The sequence below is a fragment of the Neomonachus schauinslandi genome, chromosome 4 (assembly GCF_002201575.2).
Source record: "Neomonachus schauinslandi chromosome 4, ASM220157v2, whole genome shotgun sequence".
NCBI lineage: Eukaryota > Metazoa > Chordata > Mammalia > Carnivora > Phocidae > Neomonachus > Neomonachus schauinslandi.
The window spans coordinates 53,781,322-53,804,392 of NC_058406.1; the positions used below are offsets into that span (position 1 = coordinate 53,781,322).

The 23,071-nt window shown below is 33.8% G+C and overlaps 1 protein-coding gene across 1 annotated transcript in view; it reads right to left on the reverse strand.

Annotated features, from left to right (window-relative positions):
• The window catches only part of DNAI4 (dynein axonemal intermediate chain 4), an 89,913-nt gene that overhangs the window by 55,439 nt on the left and 11,403 nt on the right, over window positions 1–23,071 (reverse strand). Inside the window, exons 2-6 of the mRNA XM_044914046.1 lie at window positions 21,582–21,759; window positions 11,583–11,767; window positions 10,129–10,241; window positions 8,622–8,778; window positions 5,756–5,895 (exon numbers count right to left, since the gene is read on the reverse strand). Of these exons, the coding sequence (XP_044769981.1) occupies window positions 5,756–5,895; window positions 8,622–8,778; window positions 10,129–10,241; window positions 11,583–11,767; window positions 21,582–21,759 (773 nt within the window). The remainder of the gene's footprint in view (window positions 1–5,755; window positions 5,896–8,621; window positions 8,779–10,128; window positions 10,242–11,582; window positions 11,768–21,581; window positions 21,760–23,071) is intronic.

The following is a 23,071-nucleotide window of genomic DNA, read 5'->3' on the forward strand; positions in this document are numbered from 1 at the left end:
TAGAATGATTTATTTTTCTATTTCTCCAAAACATCTTTGGGGGTTGTGTTGAATCTGTAGATTGGTTTGAGGATTTATATCTTAACATTATGTCATTTAAACCATAAATACAGGATATCTTTTCACTAACTTAGGACTTCTTTAATTTCTTTCAGCAATGTTTTGTAGTTATCAGTATACAAGTCTTTGTCCTTTTTGGTTAGATTTATCCCTAGGTATTTTATTATTCTAGATGCTATTGTAAGTGCAAATATTTTCTTAATTGCCTTTTTGAATTGTTCATTAATAGTGTATAAAAATGCAACTGAATTTTGTGTGTTTTGTATTCTGAAACTTACTGAACATACGTATTAGCTCTAATAGTTTTTGTGTGAATTCTTTAGGATTTTCTATACTTAAAATCATGTCAACTGTGAATAAGGATACTTTTATTTCTTCCTTTCTGACTTAATGTCTTCTACTTCTTTTTCTTGCCTAATTGCTTACACTAAAACTTTCAGTACAATGTTGAATAGAAGTCGAGAAAGCAGTCTGGATAGAATAGATTTTATCTATTTTATCTTTGTCTTATAATTGATCTTATGGGGAAAGCTTCCAGTTTTTCACCATTGAGTATAACACTAGCTGTGGGGTTTTTATAAAGCCATTTATGAGATTGGGAAGATTCTCTCCTATACCTAATTTGTTGAGTATTTTTATCATAAGACTATGTGTATTACACTAATTGACATATATGTGGAATCACCCTTGCATCATTAGGATAAAACAACTGATCATATTGTATAATCCATTTAATGTGGAGCTGATTCAGTGTACTAGTATTTTATTGAGGATTTTTGCATCCATATTCATAAGGAATACTGGTATTAGTTTTCTTTTCTTCGATGTCTTTGTCTGGCTTTGGTATCAGAGTAATGCTGGCCTCATGATTTTTAAGTGTTCTCTTCCATTTTTTGGAAAATTATTTTTTGAAGGGTTGGTGTTGCTTCTCCTTTAAATGACTGGTAGAATTCACTAGAGAAACCATTTGGTCTTGGAATTTTCTTTTTTTTAAGATTTTATTTATTTATTTGAGAGAGAAAGAGTGAGAGAGACAAACAGAGAGCACAAGTGGGAGGAAGGGCAGAGAGAGAGAGGGACAGGCAGGGAGCTGGGCTCAATCCCAGGACCCTGAGATCATGATCTGAGCCCAAATCAGCCAGCTACTTAACTGACTGAGCCACCCAGGTGCTCCTGGGATTTTCTTTGTTAGGAAGTTTTGATTATTAATCCAGTCTCTTTACTTACTATAGCTCTGTTCAGATTTTATATTTCTTTTTGAGTCAGTTTTCACAAGTTGTGAGTTTCTAGGAATGTGTCCATTTCATTTAGTTATCAATTTATTGACATATGGATGTTCATTTTTTTTATAATCTATTTTATTTCTGTAAGGTCAGTAGTAATATCCCCACTTCCATTTCTCATTTAGTAATTTGAATCTTCTATTTTTTCTTAGTCTAACAAAAATTTTGGCAGTTTTGTTGATCGTTTCAAAGTACCTTTTAGTTTCATTGATTTTTCTCTGTTTATTCTCATTTTGCTTATCTCAACTCTAATTTTTATTATTTTCTTCCTTATGCTGGCTTTTGGTTTAGTTTTATCTTCCTTATCTCATTTCTTAAGGTGTGACGTTATTGATTTGAGATTTTTATTATTTTTCATTGAAGTATAGTTGATACATAATGCTACATTAGTTTCAAGTGGAGATCTTCCTTTTTAATGTATCTACAGCTATAAATTTCTCTTTAAGCACTACTTCCACTATATCCTTTAAGTTTTGCTATGTTGTATTTTCATTCCCATTCATCTCAAAATATTTTCTAATTTCCCTTGTGCTTTCATCTTCAACCCAATGGTTGTTTAAGAGTGTGTTGCTTAATATCCAAATATTTTTAAATTTTCCAGTTTTCCTTTTGTTATACATTATGAGTGTCATTACATTGTGGCAGAAAAGATTTCAATTTTTAAAATTTTATTACCTCTTGTTTTGTGGCCTAACATAATGGTGTATTTTGGAGAGATTTCCATGTGAACTTGAGAAAAAAAATGTGTATTCTACTGTTTGGGGATGGTGTGTTCTGTGTATGTATGTTATGTCTAGTTTATATTATTATTCAAGTCCTCTATTTACTTATTGACAATCTTTCTGGTTGTTCAGTCCATTATTCACAGTGGGATACTGAAGTCTCAACTCTTAGTGTAGACCTGTCTATTTCTTCCTTCGATCCTGTCAATTTTTGCTTCATATATTTGGAGGCTCTCTTGTTAAGTACATATATGTTTATAATTGTTATATCTTCTTTATGGATTGAATCTTTTATCAACATATAATGTTCTTTGGCCCTTGTAACAATTTTGTATAAAGTCTACTATGTCTGATATTGGTAAAGCTATCTCAGCTTTCTTTGGTTGCTATATACAACCTTTCACTTTACATATTTTGTCTGTGGATCTAAAGTGAGTCTCTTGTTAGATAGCATATACTTGGATCATGTTTAGTTTTTTTTAATCCATCCTATCAATATCTGCATTTCAATTGGAGAGTTTAATCCATTTATTTAAAGTAATTATTGTTCAGGAAGGACTTCTGCCATTTTTCTTTGTCTTCCTTATGTCTTATGTCTTTGTTCCTCAATTCTTCCCTGTCTTTTGTGTTTACTTGATTTTTTAATAGTGTTCTGCTTTGATTCCTTTCTAATTTTCTTTTTTGCAATTTTTAAGTTATTTTCTTGGTGGTTGCCTTGGAAATTATAAGTAATTTCTTAAAATTTTAACAATCTATTGTGAATTAATAGTACCTTACTTCAATAGTATACAGGAGCTCCTATAAAGCTCCATCACACCCACTTTATGTTGATGTCACAAATTACATCTTTGTACACTGTGTGCCTATTAGTATAGATTTATAATTATTGTTTTATGTATTTATTTCAAATTATATTGCAAAAAAAATAGAGAAGAGATTAAACCAAAATTACAATACTGGCTTTTGTATTTACCTATATAGCTACCTTTACCAGTATTCTTTGTTTCTTCATATGTCTTCAAGTTACTGTCTGGTGTCTTTTCATTTTTGCCTGAAGGACTCCCTTTAGCATTTCTCATAAGGCTGTTCTTCTAGTGCTGAATTACCTTAGCTTTTGTTATCTGGGAATGTCTTAATTTCTCCTTCATGGGAATATATTTAATCTTAATTATTTAATTTAATTTCTCCATCATGAGAATTATTTGAAGGATATAGAATTATTGGTTGAGAGTTTTCTCTTTCATCTCTTTAAGTATGGTATCCCACTGACCTCTGGACTCCATGGTTTCTGCTGAGAAATCAGTGTAATCCTATTGAGGATTCCTTGTATATGATGAGTCACTTTTCTTTTGCTGCTTTCAAGATTCTCTTTCAACACTTAATTATAATGTGCCTGAGTGTAGATCTCTTTGTTTATCCTTTGTGGAGTTTGTTGAGCATCTTAGATGTGCAGATTCATGACGTTTATCAAATTTTGGAAGTTTTTTGGCCATTATTTCCTCAAATATTTTTTGTTTCCCTTTATTTTTTCTTCTACCATTCTGAAATTCCCTTTATGTGTATGTTGGTTTGCTTGGTGGAGCCACATAGGTCCTTTGAGCTGTGTTCATTTTTCTTTATTCTTCTTTCTGCTCCTCAGACTGGATTATTTTAATTGACCTGTCTTTTAAGAATTGCTGATTCCTTCTTCTGCCTGCTCAAATTTGCTATTGATAACTCTAGTGAGCTTTTCCATTTCAATTATTGTACTTTTAATCTCCAGAATTTGTTTGGTTTCTTTTTATAATTCCTATCTCTTTATTCATATTCTTTATTTGTGTGTACATCATTCTGGTTTGCTTTAGCTCTTTGCCCATAGTTTCCTTTAGCCTTACCAGACTATTTAATACAATTGATATAGTTTTTGGCTAATAAATACATAGTCTGTACTTCCACAGGGAGAGTTTCTGTTAATTTCTTATTTAAGCGGGCTATACTTTCTTACTTCTTTCTATCCTTTGTAATTTTTTTTTGAGAACTGAACATTTTGAGTATAATAATGTGGTAACTCTGGAAATCAGATTCTTCTTGGTCCTTGGGTTTTGTTTTTGTAGTTTGCTGTGAGTTCTAGTTGTTTGTTTGCTTAGTGATGTTTCTAAACTATTTTTATAAAGACTTTATTCTTTGTCATGTACCATCTTAGAAGTGTTTGCTTTTTGGCTTTTGGTCAGCAAGTGTCCTGACAGATACTTCCTTGAACACCTGAATTCCTCCCCACATCAGAAAAAAAGGAGAGCAAAGGGAAAAGGAAAAAAAAAGGGAAAAAAACTCCCAGTCTTTGCAGATTGAGTCTGTGTTAAGGTATTCCTTTAATGCTTAGCCAGCCTGTTTACAACTATGCCTTAGTCTTCACTTCCTGCTTGTACTGAGTCTAGAGATCAGCCAGAGGTGAAAGATTAGGATATTTTCAAGTCTTTTCTGAGCATGCATCCTGCCCTAGTCATGCACATGACTTTCTAAATTTCCCTGTATATATGCAAGCCTTTTTCAGTATCTTGATTTCCCAAAGAAACTCCCTCCCTAGCTTTTTCTCTCAGGCTTTTAGTGTGTTCTTATTTGACTCCATTGTATTCTCTTGACTCTAAGAGAGATGAGTTGTTCATTTGCCTTTGTGGCAATATTTGTGGAGAATGCAGTATGCACAGTTGCTTTACCACCTGAGAGAGTGCTGAATTAAAAAAAAAAAATAATAAGACAAGTGCTCTGTGTCAGTCCTTCAGGTAGCTCCCAGACAGGTTGAAACAGAGAAACCAACTCTGTTAAGAACAAAGTCTGCTCTGCCCGCTCTGGAACCAGAGGCCAGGGTCTCAAACTGGGAAGGCAGACTGCTGTCTTTAAAGATCATCACCACGTTGGGAAGGGGAGTATGGCAAGAGTGAGTAAAGATGCCATAAAGCTTTCCTACTAATTATAAGTTGCCCTTTTCTTGATTTAGTACTTGCTTAGAAGTTTGTCTCTTTTAATCTTTCAAAAGAACTAGCTTATAGTTTTGCTGAACAACAAAGGTCATTAAAATTAAAAACTTTCTTCTAATTACCTTTTTGGCCCTACTTCGCAGATTGTTGGCCATGCAGGGTTGTTAAACATTGAAAGACAATAAGTGTAGTAAAGGATACAAGCTCTAGAACCAGACTGTCTGAGGGTATTACTGTGTGCCATACTAGCTGAGTGACCTTAGCAAGTTGGCTAACTTCTCTTTGCTTGTTTCTTCCTCCAAAATGGAGAGTAACAATAGCACCTACCTCGTAGGGTTGTTGTGAGGATTAAACCAGTTAATATATGTGAAAGGCCTTGAATAGTATTTGGCACATTTTAAATGTAATTAGTTGTGGTTGATACTCTGTGAAATAGTAAGCAGACAGTTTCTCTAAATGTTTCATAAATATTCGAAGAGTATAAAATTCTATGATAGAGTTTTTATAAAAATCAAAATTGATAATTATGTTATCTAAATCTTTTATATGTATATTTATTACTCGTTATTTGTCAAATCTAAAAGCTGTAGATTATAGTACCTAGCTACTATTGTGATTTGGCCAACGTATTTCTATCTTTGCTTTATATGTTTCAACATTCATTTGTTAATTGACAGACTCAAAGAACGTATATTAAAATATGGTCATTTATCAAGCAGACTAAAATATAAATTACCTTTGTCTTCCTTTACGATTTTGTCACATTGAACCTCTTTGTTCTTTGGAGCTCCATTAATAGTCTGCATCATCCTTTCAACATATAAGTCATTGCCTAATCTATTTCTACAAAGGGTCTCATAATTCTTGTTTCTCCGACTATAAAAAAAGTATATTCAACTCATTAATAAAAATTATTACCACAGATATTACCTCTTTATATTATGTTTTCTCTTTAAAATTACCTTCTTTAATGTGGATTGCACCAAACGTTAAGTGAGAGTTCAAAAAAACTCTTTAGGGAAAGACTGCACTGAATTACCTCCGGAGGACTCTATTTACTGTACCTCCCAGCATCCCTACTACTTTCAGTGCCCACCAACAATACGTTAGCACTATCTCCAGATAGGTTTTATGAACTTTGCTATAAACACTGAAAACTATACATTTCCCTTAAGGTACCACCTTTGTGTCATCCTGTAGGTATTATTTTCATAATTATTTAATTCTGAGTATTTCTTAAATTTCTATTATGATTTCTTCTTTGATTCATGAGGAACTTAGAAAATGTACTTTTTAACTTCCAAATGTGTGTATGAATATTATTTATGTTTTCATTGAGATTTATGTTATTCATTTTTAACTTAATTCCATTTGTGGCCAGAGAATTTAGTTTGTATGGTACTATTTCTTTGAAATTTTTAAAACCTTGCTTCATGGTCTTGTGCATGGATGATTTTTATAAATGTTCCGTGTGTGCTTGAAAAGAGTGTATGTTCTCTAATTGTTGAATGAAGAGTTGTGATCATTAAATGTTTTTGGTTCAAATCTTCTGTATCTATGTGAATTTTTTATCTGGTTGACACACAGTAATTAAGAGAGGCATGTTTAAATCTACTTTAATAGGATACTTAACAAGTTTTAAATTTTTGCTTCATATATGTTGAGGTTATTTTATTAGGGGTATTCAAGATTAGAATTATTTTTACCTTCCTGTCATTATGAAGTAAACTTCTTTGTCCCTAATAATGCTATTGGTTTAATTGTTTCTCTGTGGATGATATGTTTTTTCTTTCTTTTTTTCTTCTGTTTTTAAAATCTTTTAACATTTGATATCCTGGAGTATCAGTACAATGCACAACTTCTTTTTTTGGATATTTTTAAAAATTTATTCCTGTTTCTGTGACATGGTGTCTTTTAAGAGCTTTGGAAAGTCCTTACCCCCTCTTTTTGAATAGTTCCTCTCCTCCATTCTTCCTATTTTGACTTTTTGAAACTAACCAGATGCATGTTGGACCTTTGTTCTATTGTTGATGTCTTTTTTAACTTCTCTTTCATACTTTATATCACATTTTTATCTCCAAGGTTTATTTTGTATAATTTATCCAGATCTATGTTTCAACTTATTAAATCTCTGTTCAATTATGCCTAGTTTAGACTTAACATTTACTTTTTAGTTTCAACAGTTATATAAGCATACTTTATTTTACAGTTCTTTTTAGATGTTTTTGCAAATATGAGTCATCATTTTGATAGTTTCTTAATGTTAGTGAGGTGTTAGCTTTATCTTTTATTTAAATATTTCACATATATTTTATATTCTATATCTCATAATATAGCCCTACTAAAATCTCATTATCCACAGTCCTCACGATGTAGATATAGGGTTTGTTATTTCTTTTAATTCTCATTCATAATGGCTTCTTTATTGGTTTGGTGTATTTTTACCAAACTCAATCTGAGGCAATCTTAAGAGCCTAAATGGGATATGATTTCCTCCAGAGAAAATTCATGTTGGCTTATGATAGTAGCTATGAGACCTGGGATCACTTGAGATAACTGAAATCCTTTTAAGGGTCTTTGATTAATACAAAAATATCTCTTTCCGTCCTCTCAATTTGTGGGGGACCCAAGACTTAACGAACAATAGATCCATGTGCTAATTTTAACATTTGCTTCTAGCATCTCTCCCTCTCTGATTTCAGATCATTTATTTATCCATTTGTTATTCTTTCCTTTCCCTTTTTTGGTGTTAAGAGCCTCCCTTTATGTCTTATGGGTTTCAAAGTATGTTATTCAGGATCTATTTGTACTATATTCTATAGTCCAAAACAATTCTAGGTTAATATCTGGATAAGAATAATGCCCTAAAAATATTTTAATGATGGATTTTTTAGTACTATGAGTCATATTCAAATTATATTTGAATCTAAATAATCTGAATAACTATCAATACTCTATTTATAGTAGCTGAATTAATTTCAGACAGAGTAGACTTCAGAGCAAGGCAAATTATCAGAGATAAAGAGGGACATTACAGAATGATAAAGGGGTCAATTCTCCCAAAAAGGCATAACAATCCTTAATGTGTATGTGTTTAACAACAAGGCTTCAAAATACACAAGGCAAAAATTAATGATCTATTTAAATTGATTAATAAGGACAGATGGAAAATCTGCTCTAATATAGTAAACTCAGTTATTTTCCCATTACATATTTTCCTTCTTAAGTTTTTAATATAAAAATGTCAGTCCTTTCTTTTTAAACTGGAAATAATTTATATACGCATAAAAGAAAATAATCATTAAAATCTATATTGAGACTTGGAAGCTTCCTTTATTTCTTTTATTATTTGACTTAGTAGTTTGCCTACTTTTTAAAGAGTAAGGTAAAGCTATGGGTACTTCCTCTAGGAAAAAAGTACATACAACATAAATACTTTACATATCATTTCATAGGGCACACATATAACTTTACACATAATTTCACCAAACACATATGCCACCAGTATTTATCCAGGAATCCCTAAAAACAGAAACAAGGATAAGAACCTCTGACTTAGCACTTAAATTACAGAAGCAAATAGACAATTGAGCCATACATACATGACCTTCTCAGCTTCTTCAGATTCCACAGAAACCATGACTGTTGGTAGGTTAAAAAATCTCAGTGTTTCCGTCTCTGTGAGTGTTATCTCTATTGTCTTTTGTAGGTCTTCTTTTGTTACAATTTTCTCAGGTGTTGCCCTCACAACTCGTAAGTCTAAAATAGATGACTTAATAAAAATCATTGACTAATTGCTATTTTTAATTTTCATTTTACCAAAATATCGTGATGGGTCATACATTGCGGGTGGCTTTATGTGGTCAAAGAACAGACCGTGTTGTGGGATGTATTCAATCCCTCTGACGCAGGGGGGGAGATTATGATAGTAATCCAATCCTCCCGTCTCCCTCTGATAGGATGATCCTCCCTGCTGCCCCAGACACTGCTGATTGCCTAAGTTTTCATTGCTAAGGCTTTTTCCCTTCCCTTGCTCTTTCCATTAAGGAAATCAAGTGTTTAGCTTTCTTAGCCTCTCCTGAAGCTAGAGTTGACCATGTGACAGAGTTCTGGCCAATGAGATAACAGCAGAAATACATAGGAAAGAAGAAGGCTCCTGGGGAAACTTTTACTTTCCTGATAAATAAGGGTGATATGACTGAAGCTACTGCCTTTCTCTCTCTTTCTGCCTTTAACATGGATATAATACCCACAGCTGGGGCAGATATTTTGAGACCATGGAGCAAAAAGCAAGAAGCAAGAAGAAGAAAAGTTTTAAGGAAAGATAATAGCAGAGCTGCCAATCCAGAGTCTGACAGTCAAGCCACAAAATCAAATCCAAAATAGTTGATTGTTTAAGCTAATGGTAGTTGGGTATTCTCTTGTGGTCAGAGCATTCCTGTTACATATCTTAACACCAAAGACGCTATCAAGCACTCTTCCAAACTTATGAATACTTTCATCAATCCTTCATTATCATCTCAGAGGAAGAGGCACCCTTACTGCATTTCAAGGTGAATGTTCCTCAGGTAGGTACCCATTTCTTACAGCACTTTTGATCATCCATTATTTTATCATTCTTTTATCTTCATTTTCATAATCCTTTACCTCATGTTTTATGCTCTGCCTGGAAGGAGCCACTCTTATTTGTTCTCCTGACAAATTACTAATCATCTTTAAAAACCCAATTCAAAAGTCTATAATGTTCTCTATGAATTCTTTTTTTTTTTTTCCACCTCAAAGATGTTAATCTTCACTTTCAAAGTGCTCCGATAACATTCTGCATATGCCTTATTAGGGTACTGATCACAGTGTATCAGAAGGACTTGCCTCCTGCGTTAAAAGCAGAGGACTTCTAAAACAGGGTCTGTCTCTCCTGAGGCTGGTGGTGCAAGAGAGTCACCTTGGGAACTTTAATGCTACCCTGGTAGTTCTCAGTAGCTACTCCTCAGGCCAGCATTTGAGAATCATTACCATAGTTCTTTTATCTCAAGTACCTGACAAATAATAAGCACAGTTGCTGAGGAAATAATGGGCTGTTACTGAAATAAATTATATTATTTTCATTACCTGTAAAACTACTCAGTTTTTCCCGTTTATAGGATGGTTCTTCTAGGTCTTCTGCTATTGATTCAGTAGTAGATACACTTGATTTAGAAACTGTACTGCTTCCTAAAACTGACCTTTAATAATGAAAAACAACATTATTCATTTATTTAGATGTTCTTATGGGTAATGAAATATATAAATAAAAACATTATCATATTGAGAAATCAAATATATTATAATCATGTAAAAAATTGATAAAAAGAAACTTCTTTAAACAGAGTTGTTTTGTAGTGTTCCTTAAGTAAAAAGTCATTATCAATATATCTTAGAGATAAAACATGTCAAACCTATGTCTAAAGTCCTTCGATGGATTCACAATATATTTAGCATAAAAAGCTAAAATAGTCTACCTATCCAGTCTCTCCATCTTCATTATCACTTTTCCCCTTCCCCATTTTTCCTCAATCTTGCAGTTCTCTCTTATTTTATTAGAGCTTCGGCCTGGAACTTCCTTTCATTTTTCACCCGTTTTCTGCTCGTCATTCAAATCCCATCTTAAATGTGATTTATTCAATTTTATAAAGGTCCTCTCAAGATTTAATTAAAAGAAAATCTATATACTGGTTGGGAAATCAATAAATTGAAGAATACAAAAATAATTTCTTTAAACATATGAACTTAATATTACTTTATGATATTATATACCTTTTTGCCTTTTCTAAGTCCAACTGTCCTCCAAAAGGATAGATTCGGTTTAGTGGAATATTCTTTGTTTTATAGAGCACTCCTATGACTATTCTATGCAAATTTGGAGGCAGACTCTCGAACAGCATATTTTCTCTTAAAATTTTGTGCTTAGTTAACATCTGGAAATTTTAATTTGTCAGATTGAAAATTACACACTCAAATATTTTCCCATAATCTTTAGATTATTTTAGGACATCCTGTTTTATTATTGCAAAGACTCTGAACTTCTCCACTGTAAGCATTAATAAAATTTCAGTAATGTAAGTGTCTACATAATACATGCATAACATTTCATTTACAAAAAAATTATGAAACAGAAGAGAAATCAAAACCCTAGGAGAACAGGGATTTTCATGGAAGAATGGAGTTGGGGGGGGGCAGTCACAGAGAAGGAAAGCTACTTCTTCCCATAAACTGCAACATAAAAGAAACTGAAGAAATGTGTCTGTGGGTATGTGATACTAGCCTCACCTTTTGGTTCCTCAGGAAATCTTGAGTAAAATCTACATATTTTTCTCACAAATGTTTTGGTGTGTCAGGGAACTCTTAAGTCATGTAAAGCTCTACATCTAAGTAAAACATGAGGGGAACATAGAGATGGCTAGTACACTAATGTAGAGTGGAGTTGGGAGTCTGAAGACAACTGACATCTAAGTTATATATATGCGACTTAAACGAAAAGACAGTACATATGATATAAAAAAGAACAATAGAATAGTATACTCTACCTTGTCAACTGCCCTAACATACTAGGATTTATTGTATTCTGATACAGGCTATAGGAAGATATATATTCTGATGCATATGATCCTTCTTGTGATGTCAATAATTTACTTGGCTTTGCTGCACCCATATGTGTGTCTTGATGGTAAAGAGGTCGGGGAGTAACATCAACTCCAAGTACATTAATTACCTGTGGAAAATGGTTATTTAAAATGAAATAAGTTAAAAAAAATGGGGTTTCTGAATAATAGGGTCCTAGAAAATAGAAATAAAAGTAGTAGAAAAAAAGAAAAACAATGTTTCTAGGATGGAATAAACATGAAAAATTGAATGATTTTATGCTTAAAAAATTTCTTAACTAGGCATACTTTTTAAAAACGTCTTATTCATGTTTTTACCTATATGCAAGTAATACATATTAATTTCAGGGAAATTCAGAAAGGTAGAAAGATAATTCATCCAGATTGTTAATATTTTTGTATGTTTAATTTTTTATGTATAAGCTTTAAAAAACCCACTATTATTCATTCAACATTTTATTAGTAAACATTTCCCAATTTTCACATATTGTTGTTTTTGCCTAATTCTTAATCTTTTCAATTATGAAATTTAACATACAGAAATACAGCTCTTACATTCAAGTTTTTAATCCATTTTGAGTTAATTTTTGTGTATGGTGTAAGATAGTGGTTCAGCTTTATTCTTTTGCATGTGGCTGTCCAGTTTTCCTAACTCTACTTATTGAAGATACTGTTTTTCCCCAGTGTGTATGCTGCTCTTTAATTGTAAATTAACTGACCATATATGTGAAGGTTTATTTCTGGGCTCTCTATTCAGTTCCATTGATCTTTGTTTCTATTTTTGATGTATGTGTTTATGTACAAATACCATACTGTTTTAATTACTACAGCTCTGTAATACAATTTGAAATCAGAGAGGGTGATGTCTCCAGCTTTATTCTTTTCTAAGATTGCTTTAGCTATTAGCTCAGGGTCTTTTGCTGGTCCATACAAATTTTAAGATTATTCTCTTCTGTGAAAAATGCCATTGAAGTTTTGATAGGGTTTGCCTGACTCTGTACATTGCTTTGGCTAGTGTGGACATTTTAACAATATTGACTGTTCCAATCAATAAGCATGGAATATCTTTTTATGTATTTGTATCTTCTTCAATTTCTTTCATTAATATCTTGTAATGTTCAATATACAGATCTTTTACCTCCTTTGTTAAATTTATTTCTAGGTATTTTATTTATTTAGATGCAATTGTAAATGGGATCGTTTTTTTAATTTCTCTTTCTGAGCACTGGATATTAATGTGTAGAAATGCAACAGATTTCTGTATATTAATTTTGTATCCAGCAAATTTACTGTATTTATTATTCTGATAGTTTTTTGGTGGCCTCTTTAGGACTTTCTATATATAATATCATGTCATCTACAAATAGTGACAGTTTTACTTCTTCCTTTCCAACTTGGATACCTTTCATCTCTTTTTCTTGATTTATTACTCTATCTAGGACCTCCAATACTATGTTGAATAAAAGGGGCAAGAGTGGGCATCCTTGTCTTTATCTTGATCTTAGAGGAAAAGGTTTCAGCTTTTCACCATTGAGTACATATATGGCCTAATTATGTTGAGGTACATTCTCTCTATACCTGCTTTGTAGAGTTTTTATCAAAAATGGATGTTGAATTTTGTCAAATGCTTTTTCTGCATCTATTGAGATGATCATATGATTTTTATCCTTCATTTTGTTAATGTGGTGTATCACATTGATTGATTTGTGAGTACTAAACCATCCTTGCAATCCCTGGAATAAATCCTATTTGATCATGATCTATAATCCTTTTAATATATTGTTGAATTTGGTTTACCAATATTTTGTTTAGGGCTTTCTATCTATGTTCATCATAGATATTGGTGTATAATTTTCTTTCCTTGTGGTGTCCTTGTATGGTTTTTGTATCGGGTAATGCTGGCCTCATAAAATGAATTTGGAAGAGCTTCCCCCTCTTCCTTTATTGGAAAAGTTTGAGAAGAATTGATATTAATTCTTCTTTGAATGTTTGGTATAATTCACCACTGAAACTGGTTCTAGAATTTTGTTTGTTGGGAGGTTTTTGATTACTGACTCAATCTCTTTAATAGTAATTGGACAGTTCAGATTTTCTGTTTCATCAAATTCAGTCTTGATAGGTTGTTCATTTCTAATGATTTGTACATTTCTTCTAGGTTGTCCAATTTGTTGGCATATATTTGTTCATAATATTCTCTTATGATCCTTTGTTATTTCTGTGGTATCAGTTGTAACATCTCTTTTGTTTCTGATTTTATTTATTTGAACCTAATTTTGTTTATTTGAATCCCCTCTCTTTTTTTCTTGGTGAATATAGTTAAAGATTTGTCAATTTTGTTTATCTTTTCAAAAAACCAGCTTTTAGTTTCATTGATCTTCCTTATTATCTTTTCAGTCCCTATTTCATTTGTTTCTGCTCTAATCTTTTCTTTCTTTCCTCCTACTAACTCTGGGCTTCATTTGTTCTTTTTCTAGTCATTTGAAGCATAAAATTAAGTTGTTTGAGACTCTTTTTGTTTCCTGAGGTAGGTATTTATCTCTATGACCTTCCCTTTTAGAACTGCTTTTGCTGCATCCCACAAATTTTGCTATATTTCCACTTTCATCTGTCTCAAGATATTTTTTGATTTCTCTTTTTGATTTCTTGACACATTAGTTGTTCAGTAGCATATTGCTTAATCTCCCCATATTTTTGAACTTTCCAGTTTTCTTTGTGTAATTAATGTCTAGGTTCCTAACATTGTGGCTGGAAAAGATGCATGATATGATTTAAATTCTCTTCAATTAATTAATTCTCATTTTGTGGCCTAACATATGAGCTATCCTGGAAAATGTTCCATGTGTACTTGAGAAGAATCTGTATTCTGTTGCTTTGGGTTAGTATCACCCTTTCTGAGGCTCCATTCATTTTTCTTCATTCTTTTTTTCCACTCTGTTTTTGGCTTGTATAATCTCTATAGATCTATCCTCAAGTTGGCTAATTCTTCCTTCTGTCAGTTAAAATCTATTATTTAGTTCCTCTAGTGAATGTTTAAAGTTTTGATTACTGTGCTTTTCAACTCCAGAATTTCCATTTGGTTCTTTTTTATAATTTTTTTGGTACAACCCAGAAACTGCATTTTATTTAATTAATTTTAATTGAGCTATAACTGACACATAAGATTGTATCCACTTTAGGTGTACTACATAATGATTTGATATATGTATATATTGCAGCATGATTACAATAATAAGTTTATTTAAAATCCATCACCTCAGGTGCTCCTGGGTGGCTCAGTCAGTTAAGCATCCGACTCTTGGTTTTGGCTCATGTCATGATCTCCTGGGTTATGAGATCAAGCCCCATATGGGGCTCTGTGCCCAGCAGGAAGTCTGCTTGGGGATTTTCTCCCTCTGCCCCTCTTCCACTCACTTGCTCTTTCTCTAAAATAACTTTAAAAAAATAAATTTTTTTAAAGATTTTATTTATTTATTTGACAGAGAGAGACAGCGAGAGAGGGAACACAAACAGGGGGAGTAGGAGAGGGAGAAGCAGGCTTCCCGCGGATCAGGGAGCCCGATGCGGGGCTCGATCCCAGGACCCCGGGATTACGATCCAAGCCGAAGGCAGACACCTAACGACTGATCCACCCAGGCGCCCCTTAAAAAAATAAATTAAAATCCATCACCTCACATAGTTACAAAATTATTTTTTGTTATGATGAGAACTTTTTTTTTTAACATTTTATTTGTTTATTTTAGAGAGAGAGAGCATGAGGGGAGAGGCAGAGGGAGAAGAGAATCCTAAGCAGACTCCACGCTGAGTGGGGAGCCTGATGTGGGCCTGATCCCAGGACCCTGACCATGACCTGAGCCAAAATCAAGAGTTGGATGCCCAAGCAACTGTGCCACCCAGATGCCCCATGATAGAACTTTTAAAATCAATTTTCTTAGGAACTTTCAAATATACAATACAGTATTTTTTCAAGTTTTTATTTAAATTCCAACATACATTGTAATATTAGCTTCACGTGAACAATATAGTGATTCAACACTTCAATGCAACACCTGGTGCTCATTACAAGTACACTACTTAATCCCCATCACCTATTTAACCCATCCCTCCACCAACCTCCCCTCTGGTAATCATCAGTTTGTTCTCTATAGTTCAGAGTCTGTTTCTTGGGTTGCTGCTCTCTTTTTTCCCCCCTTTATCCATTTGTTTAAATTCCACATATGAGTGAAATCATATGGCATTTGTCTTTCACTGACTGACTTATTTCACTTAGCATAATATTCTGTAGCTCTATCCATGTTGTTGCAAATGGCTAGATTTCACTCTCCTTATGGCTGAGTAATATTCCATTGTATATATATACCACATCTTCTTTATCCATTCATCTGTCGATGGATACTTAGGCTGTCTCCATAATTTAGCTATTATAGATAATGCTGCTATAAACATTGGGGTTCATGTATTCCTTCAAATTAGTATTCTTATATTCTTTGGGTAAATACTTAATAGTGCAATTGCTGGATTGTAGGGTAGCTCTGTTTTTAACTTTTTGAGGAAGCTCTATACTGTTTTCCAGAGTTGCTGCTCCAATTTGCATTTCCAACAGTACAAGAGAATTCCCCTTTCTCCACATCCTTGCCAACAATAGTTGTTCCTTATGTTGTTAATTTTAGCCATTCTGACAGGTGTGAGGTGATATCATTGTAGCTTTGATTTGTATTTCCCTGATGATCAGTGATGTTGAGCCTCTTTACTGATATTTTCTGAATTGGATATGACAGTCATCATACCTCTTTTTACTTCTTTAATCATGGTCTCTTTAGTTCTACGAAGGTATTTATAAGGATTTCTTTTAAATCTCTTTTTGTTAAATCTGACGTCGGTTTCTTCCCACAGTTTCTATTGCCTGTCTTTTTTCTTGAGTATGGGTCATATTTTTCTATTTCTTTGTATGCCCTATGTTTTGTTTGAAACTGGAGAGTTTGCTAATATATTGTAGCAACCCTAGGTATGGATATCTTCCTTCTTTCTAAAACTTGTAATTTCTATTTGCTTGTTTGTTTAGTGATTACCTAGATTACTTTTGTGAGATCTACTTCCCCATAATGGGTTGAACTGTGTTCTCCCAAAGAAGATATGTTGAAGTCCTAACCCCCAGTACCTCAGATTGTGGAAATAGGGTCTTTGCTGACTTAAGTTGAGATCATTAGGGTGAGAACCCTAATCCAGTATGATTGATGTCTTTATAAAAAGGGGGAAATGTGGACATAGATACACATAGAGGTAAGACATCATAAAATACACAGGGAAAACACAATGTGAAGACAGAGGATTGCAGTGATAGATCTACAAGCCAAGAAATGTCTAGGACTACCAGAGCTAGAAGCGAAACAAATCCTTCCTTATCATATTCAGAGGGTGCATATCTACACTAACACCTTGATTTCAGACTTCTGTCCTCCAGAACTGTGAGACAATGAACTTCTATTGTTTTAAGTCTTACAGTTTGTAGTACTTTGCTAATGTAGCTGTAGAAAACTAATATGCCCCCTCCCAAAACTCCCACACAATGTTAACCCTCTGATGTTGCTTCTCAGGGATAAGCAGCTTTGGGTATCCCCACAGCCATCATGGGATGATAATGATACTGTTAGGGCTCTCTACTACTCTTGACTACACTCAGCTGTTAAAGCTTCCCTAATTACCAGCTGATTGCTCTAGTTTTCAACAATGCCCTGGGGCACAGATTCTCTAATCTAAATAATTGTGGCTGCTTCCGGAGACTAACTTCTGAGGTCAATGTTTGGTATTCTCACTCCAAAATGCTCCTCCCCGCTGCCTTATTCCCACGTTCCCAGTTAACTAGCTAGCCTACAGTCTAGGGTGTATCTTCACTGAACTAATTATCTTTTTTAAAAATCCATGAATCTAACTCAATTCCCTTTCACCAAAACCTCCACTGTATTTGAGTGTACTTTTAGGTTCAAACTTCCCCATGCTCTGTTGCAAATGAAGTTAGTTCCTTTTGGGAGATATTAGGAGCTATTTGTTTTACAGCTTGCTTCTCCCCCTAGATAAAATCTCTGCACCATGGGAGTGGAAACAATGCTAAGCTTCTCTATGAGTAACAACCTCATTCTAGATGTTGAATGCTCCATAGAGGGGGCAGAGCAGTAACCTGAGATATTATCAGCTTGCTTCTCCTGACATGGAACCATTTCCTCATGATCCAGGGCAGGACCTCAGTATTCTCAGTGTGCCACACTCAAGGTAGAGTTCATCAGTAGGGATTAGGCAGAAGAAAGGAGTCCATACTTCTCAACTGTACCCACCCAGAACTTAGCCTCAGCAACAGGCATTTGGGGGCAGGATGAGAAATGCTGAAGTTCTGCTTTGGGGAAGAAAGCCCTACATTTATTTATTTGAGAGAGAGAGAGAGACAGAGAGCACTCACAGGAGCACCCGTGAGGGATGGGGTTCGAAGAACAGAGGGGGAGGGAGAGGGACAAGCAGTCTGCGCTAAGCATGGAGCCAGACTTGGGGCTCTATCCCAGGACGCTGAGATCATGACTTGAGCCAAAACCTAGAGTTGGACACTTAACCAACTGAGCCACCTAGACACCCCTCTTCTAAGAGTTTTATAGTTTTAGCTGTAAGGGCTTGATACATTTGGCGTTATTTTTGTATATAAGGGTCCTACATCATTCTTTTGCATGTAGATATCCAGTTTTTCCAACACCTTTGTTGAAAAGACTGTCCTTTCCTCATTGCATAGAATTGGCATCCTTGTTGAAAATCATTTGAACGTATATGTAAGGGGTTATTTCTGGGCCCTCTATTCTATTCCATTGGTCCATATATCTGTCTTTATGCTAGTAGTGCACTGTATTGATTACTACAGCTTCATAGTAAGTTTTGAAATCAGGACATGTGAGACCTTCACCTTTGTGGTTCTTTTTCAAGATTGTTTTGACTATTTGGGGTCTCTTAATATTCCATATCCATTTTAGGATGGATTTTTTTATTTCCACAAGAAATGTCATTGGGATTTTGACAGGGATTGCTTTGAATCTGTATCTTGTTTTGGGTAGAATTGACATCTTAAGAAATATTCCAATGTATAAACAAGGGATGTTTTCCCATTTATTATCGTCTTCTTTCATTTCTTTCAGCAATTTTTGTAGTTATCAGTGTACAAGTCTTTCACTTCTTAGTTAAGTTTATTCCTAAGTATTTTATTCTTTTTGATATTATTGTAAATAGAAATCTTTTTTCTTAATTTTCTTTTTGGATTGTTTTCTTTTTGGATTGGATAGAATCCAAAACGTTGTTGCTAGTGTATAGCAACACAACTGATTTTTGTGTGTTAATTTTCTATACTAAAACTTTGCTGAGGGGCGCCTGGGTAGCTCAGTTGGTTAAGCGACTGCCTTCGGCTCAGGTCATGATCCTGGAGTCCCGGGATCGAGTCCCGCATCGGGCTCCCTGCTCGGCAGGGAGCCTGCTTCTCCCTCTGACCCTCCGCCCTCTCGTGTGCTCTCTCTCTCTCATTCTCTCTGTCTCAAATAAATAAAAAATAAAATCTTTAAAAAAAAAAAAACTTTGCTGAATTGATTAGTTCTAAGTTGTTTGCTTTTTTTTTTCTTAAATGTGGCATCTTTGGGGTTTTCTACATATAAGATCATGTCATCTGTGAACTGAGATTTACTTCTTCCTTTCCATTTTGGACGATTTTTCTTTCTTCTTCTTCATTAATTGCTCTGGCTTGGACACCCACTATGCTGAGAAGTAGCAAAAGTGGGCATCTTTGTGTTGTTCCTGATCTGAGGGGAAAAGCTTTCAGTCTTTCATCTCTGAGTCTGATGTTAGCTGTAGTTTTTTTCAGAATGCCCTGAGGAAATCCTTTCTCTTTCAGATTAGCTAAATGGTTTAAAAAAATTTTTTTTAAAAATGAATGGATATTAAATTTTTTCAAATGCTTTTTCTTTATCTGTTCTGATGATCCCATAGATTCTCCCCTCCCAGTCTATTAATATGCCAAGTAGTATTGATTTTTAAATGTTGGAACAACCTTGCATGCATTATCCTCAGTTAGTCATGATGCACTATCCCTTCTACATGTTGTAATACCCATATAATATGTATGTATTGTATGTATAACATATACATAATACATATAATGTATACACAGTAATATATGATTGTTATGGACTGAATGTTTGTGTACACCCAAAATTCAAGTTGGCCCCCTAATTCCAATGTGATGGTATTGGAAGGTAGAACCTTTGAAAAGTAATTAGGTCATGAAGGTGGAGACCTCATGAATGGGATTAGTGAGTGCCCTCTGAAAAGAGGCCAGAGAGTTAGTTAAATGTCTTTCCACCATGTGATACATTGAGAATACATTGAGGATATATTGAGAAGTTAGCAGTCTGCAACCTGGAAGAGGGTCCTTACCAGAACTCAACCATGTTGGCATTCTAATCTTGGGCTTCCAGTCCCTGAACTGTGAGAAATAAATTTGTTTATAAGCCATCCAGCCAATAGTACTTTGTTTTAACAGCCTGAGTTGACTAAGATAATGGTACATGTAATATATATGCAAATATATAGTATTCATTTATTAAAATTATATTAGCTTGTTTTCATTTTTTGGCTATTATAAACAAAGATGCTATAAAAATTTGTGTACTAGTTTTTGTATAAACATATACTTTCTTTTCTCTTGAGCAGATACCTAGAAGTGGAATGGCTGGGTGGTATAGTAGGTATATATTTAACATTGAATAAACTGCCAAATGGTTTTTCATTTTCTATTCCTACCAGCAGTGTATGAAAATTCTGGTTCTTCCACATACTTGCCCACATTTAGTATGATCAGTCTTTTAATTTTAGCCATTCTAATAGGTGTTCAGCAGTATCTCAGGGTTTCAATTTACATTTCCCTAATGACTAATGCCGATCATCTTTTGATGTGCTCATTTGCTATCTGTATATGTACTTTATTGAAGTATTTGTTCAAATGTTTTGTTCATGGGGTGCTGGGTGGCTCAATTGGTTAAGCATCTGCCTTTGGCTCAGGCCATGATCTCAGGGTCCTGGGATTGAGCCTCGAGTTGGGGGGTGGGGGTGGTCTCTGCTCAGCAGGGTAGTCAGCTTCTCCCTCTGCACTCATTCTCTCTCTCAAGTAAATAAATAAAATCTTTAAAAACTGTTTTGCTCGTTTTAAAAATTAGGTCGTTTTAATACTGTTTTGAGAATTGTTTATATATTTTGGATACAAGTACTTTATCAGATATATGCTTTATAAATAATTTTTCCCACTGTATGGCTTCTTTTTTCATTCTTTTAGCAACAATGTTTTTCAGAGACCAGAAGAAGCTTTCATTTTGATGGAGTCCAATTTACCAATTTTATCTTTAATGGACTGTGTTTTTTTGTGTCATATCTAAAAATATCATTGCCTAGCCCATTCAGATTTATATATTACATACTTGTCTGTATATATATTATACTTTGATTAAAAGTTTTAAAAATTCAATTCATAGTTTTCTAATGAGATAAGTAATTTTGTGACAATTTATTTGATATTTTCTAGGGTACACTGCAAAGAAGAATGGATGTTAGCTTTACTATCTATATTATAGCTAGGTTAGCTATTATTAATACCATAATCAACTAGTTCTTAAGGTCATGAGTAGCCTTTCCTCACTCCACTCTAATGTTCTCATGATTAGTAATGAATTATAGGAGCCAACAGGCAATATTGTGCTGTAAGATATGTTATGTGGTAAAGACCAACAAAATCAATATACCGATATTAGAAGTGAGTCGGTTATTTCAAAGCAGTATATTTTCTACCTTTAACATTTCAGTCAAGTTCTTTATGGTGCCATTTTCAAATAAACTCAGAATTCTAAAGAACATTACCTGTATGACTGTCCTTGGGGTAGAGATATTCATTTTTTCTGTTTTTATCTCAGGTAGAACCGTCAAGGTTTTTGACATAGCCATTCTGCTTTGGTTTGCACCAACATATCCTTTTGTTTGACCTCCTTTTACTGTGTTAGTAAAGCTAATAGATTTCTTTGGCTGTGGGCCAACGCTCCTATATCAGGAAAAGAAAACATAATACAAAGGATCCATGATTGAAGGAAAATTAACCAACAGTAAAAAAGCAGACTTTCATTTAGAAACATGGAAACAATCTGAACATATAAACAAGAAATAATAATAGCTACCTGAGAGCTCATCATGTGTAAACAGAGTTCTAGAATGTTTACATGCATTATGTCACTTTTTTCTTGCAACCCTTAAGAGGCTGCTATAAATATCATTTTATATAAAATCACAGAGGCTTAAGAGGGAAAAATTCCTCCTAGAGTTGAAATTTGAAGCCAGGCAGTCCAATCCAAAGTCTGCACTGATTTCTCTAGGTCTTAGTTTCCTTATCTGTAAGATGGGGATATTAAATAGTACCCTATTCATAGATTATTATGAGGATTAAATGGATTAATTTGTATATTATGGTTAGGAAGTCCCTGGCACATAGTAAAGCATAAGTGAGTGTACAGTACAGCTCCATAGGCAGAACGAAGCATGAGTAATAAAACCTGGAAAAAATATTGTGTTCCTGCCTGAACAATTACATAATTTTTAATAAGAAGAGAAGATAAAATCAAAATGTTTGCATCCTGGAGAAAAAAATACGATTTCACTTTTGTATACTCTGCAAATTCCTAAACACAAAAACCTACCTTATCATTCCTTTGTTCTAGTACTCTGATTGTACTATGGATTTCTATAAAACAAGGATGATCTTCCTTTAGATTATAAAAAGGAAATCTGTTTCCAAAGAAAACATTTTGTCTTTTTATTATTTTTAAATTTTTATTTTAAGTAGGCTCCACACCTAACATGGGGCTTGAACTCATGACCCTGAGATTAAGAGTTGCATGCTCTACTGACTGAGCCAGCCAGGCACCCCAAACCCCCAAAGAAAACATTTTAAATGATACTTTTACTTTTCAAACCATAAAAGATCAGACAAGAATGAAATATTTTTAAATGACAATCATCAATCCATTTTCACATGTTATTTTTCTTCATAGCATTTATTATGACTTGACACTTTGTTCCTGTTGTCCACTCCTTTACTAGAATGTAAGCATCTTCAGGGCAAGAACTTTTGTCTTGTTAATTGCTACATTCCTAGAACCCACAACAGTAGCCAGTATACTGTGGTCACTAAAAAAGTATTGTTTAAATAATTGAATTTCGTTCATGTGGTATTTCCAATTTATATTCTTTTAAAGTATGTTACTCTCTCCTCCCTCCTTCAATGTCTAAATGACTTTATCTTCAACATCTCTAAGAAAATAAGATCAATCAGGTAAAAACTCCTTAAATTATTTCTCCGT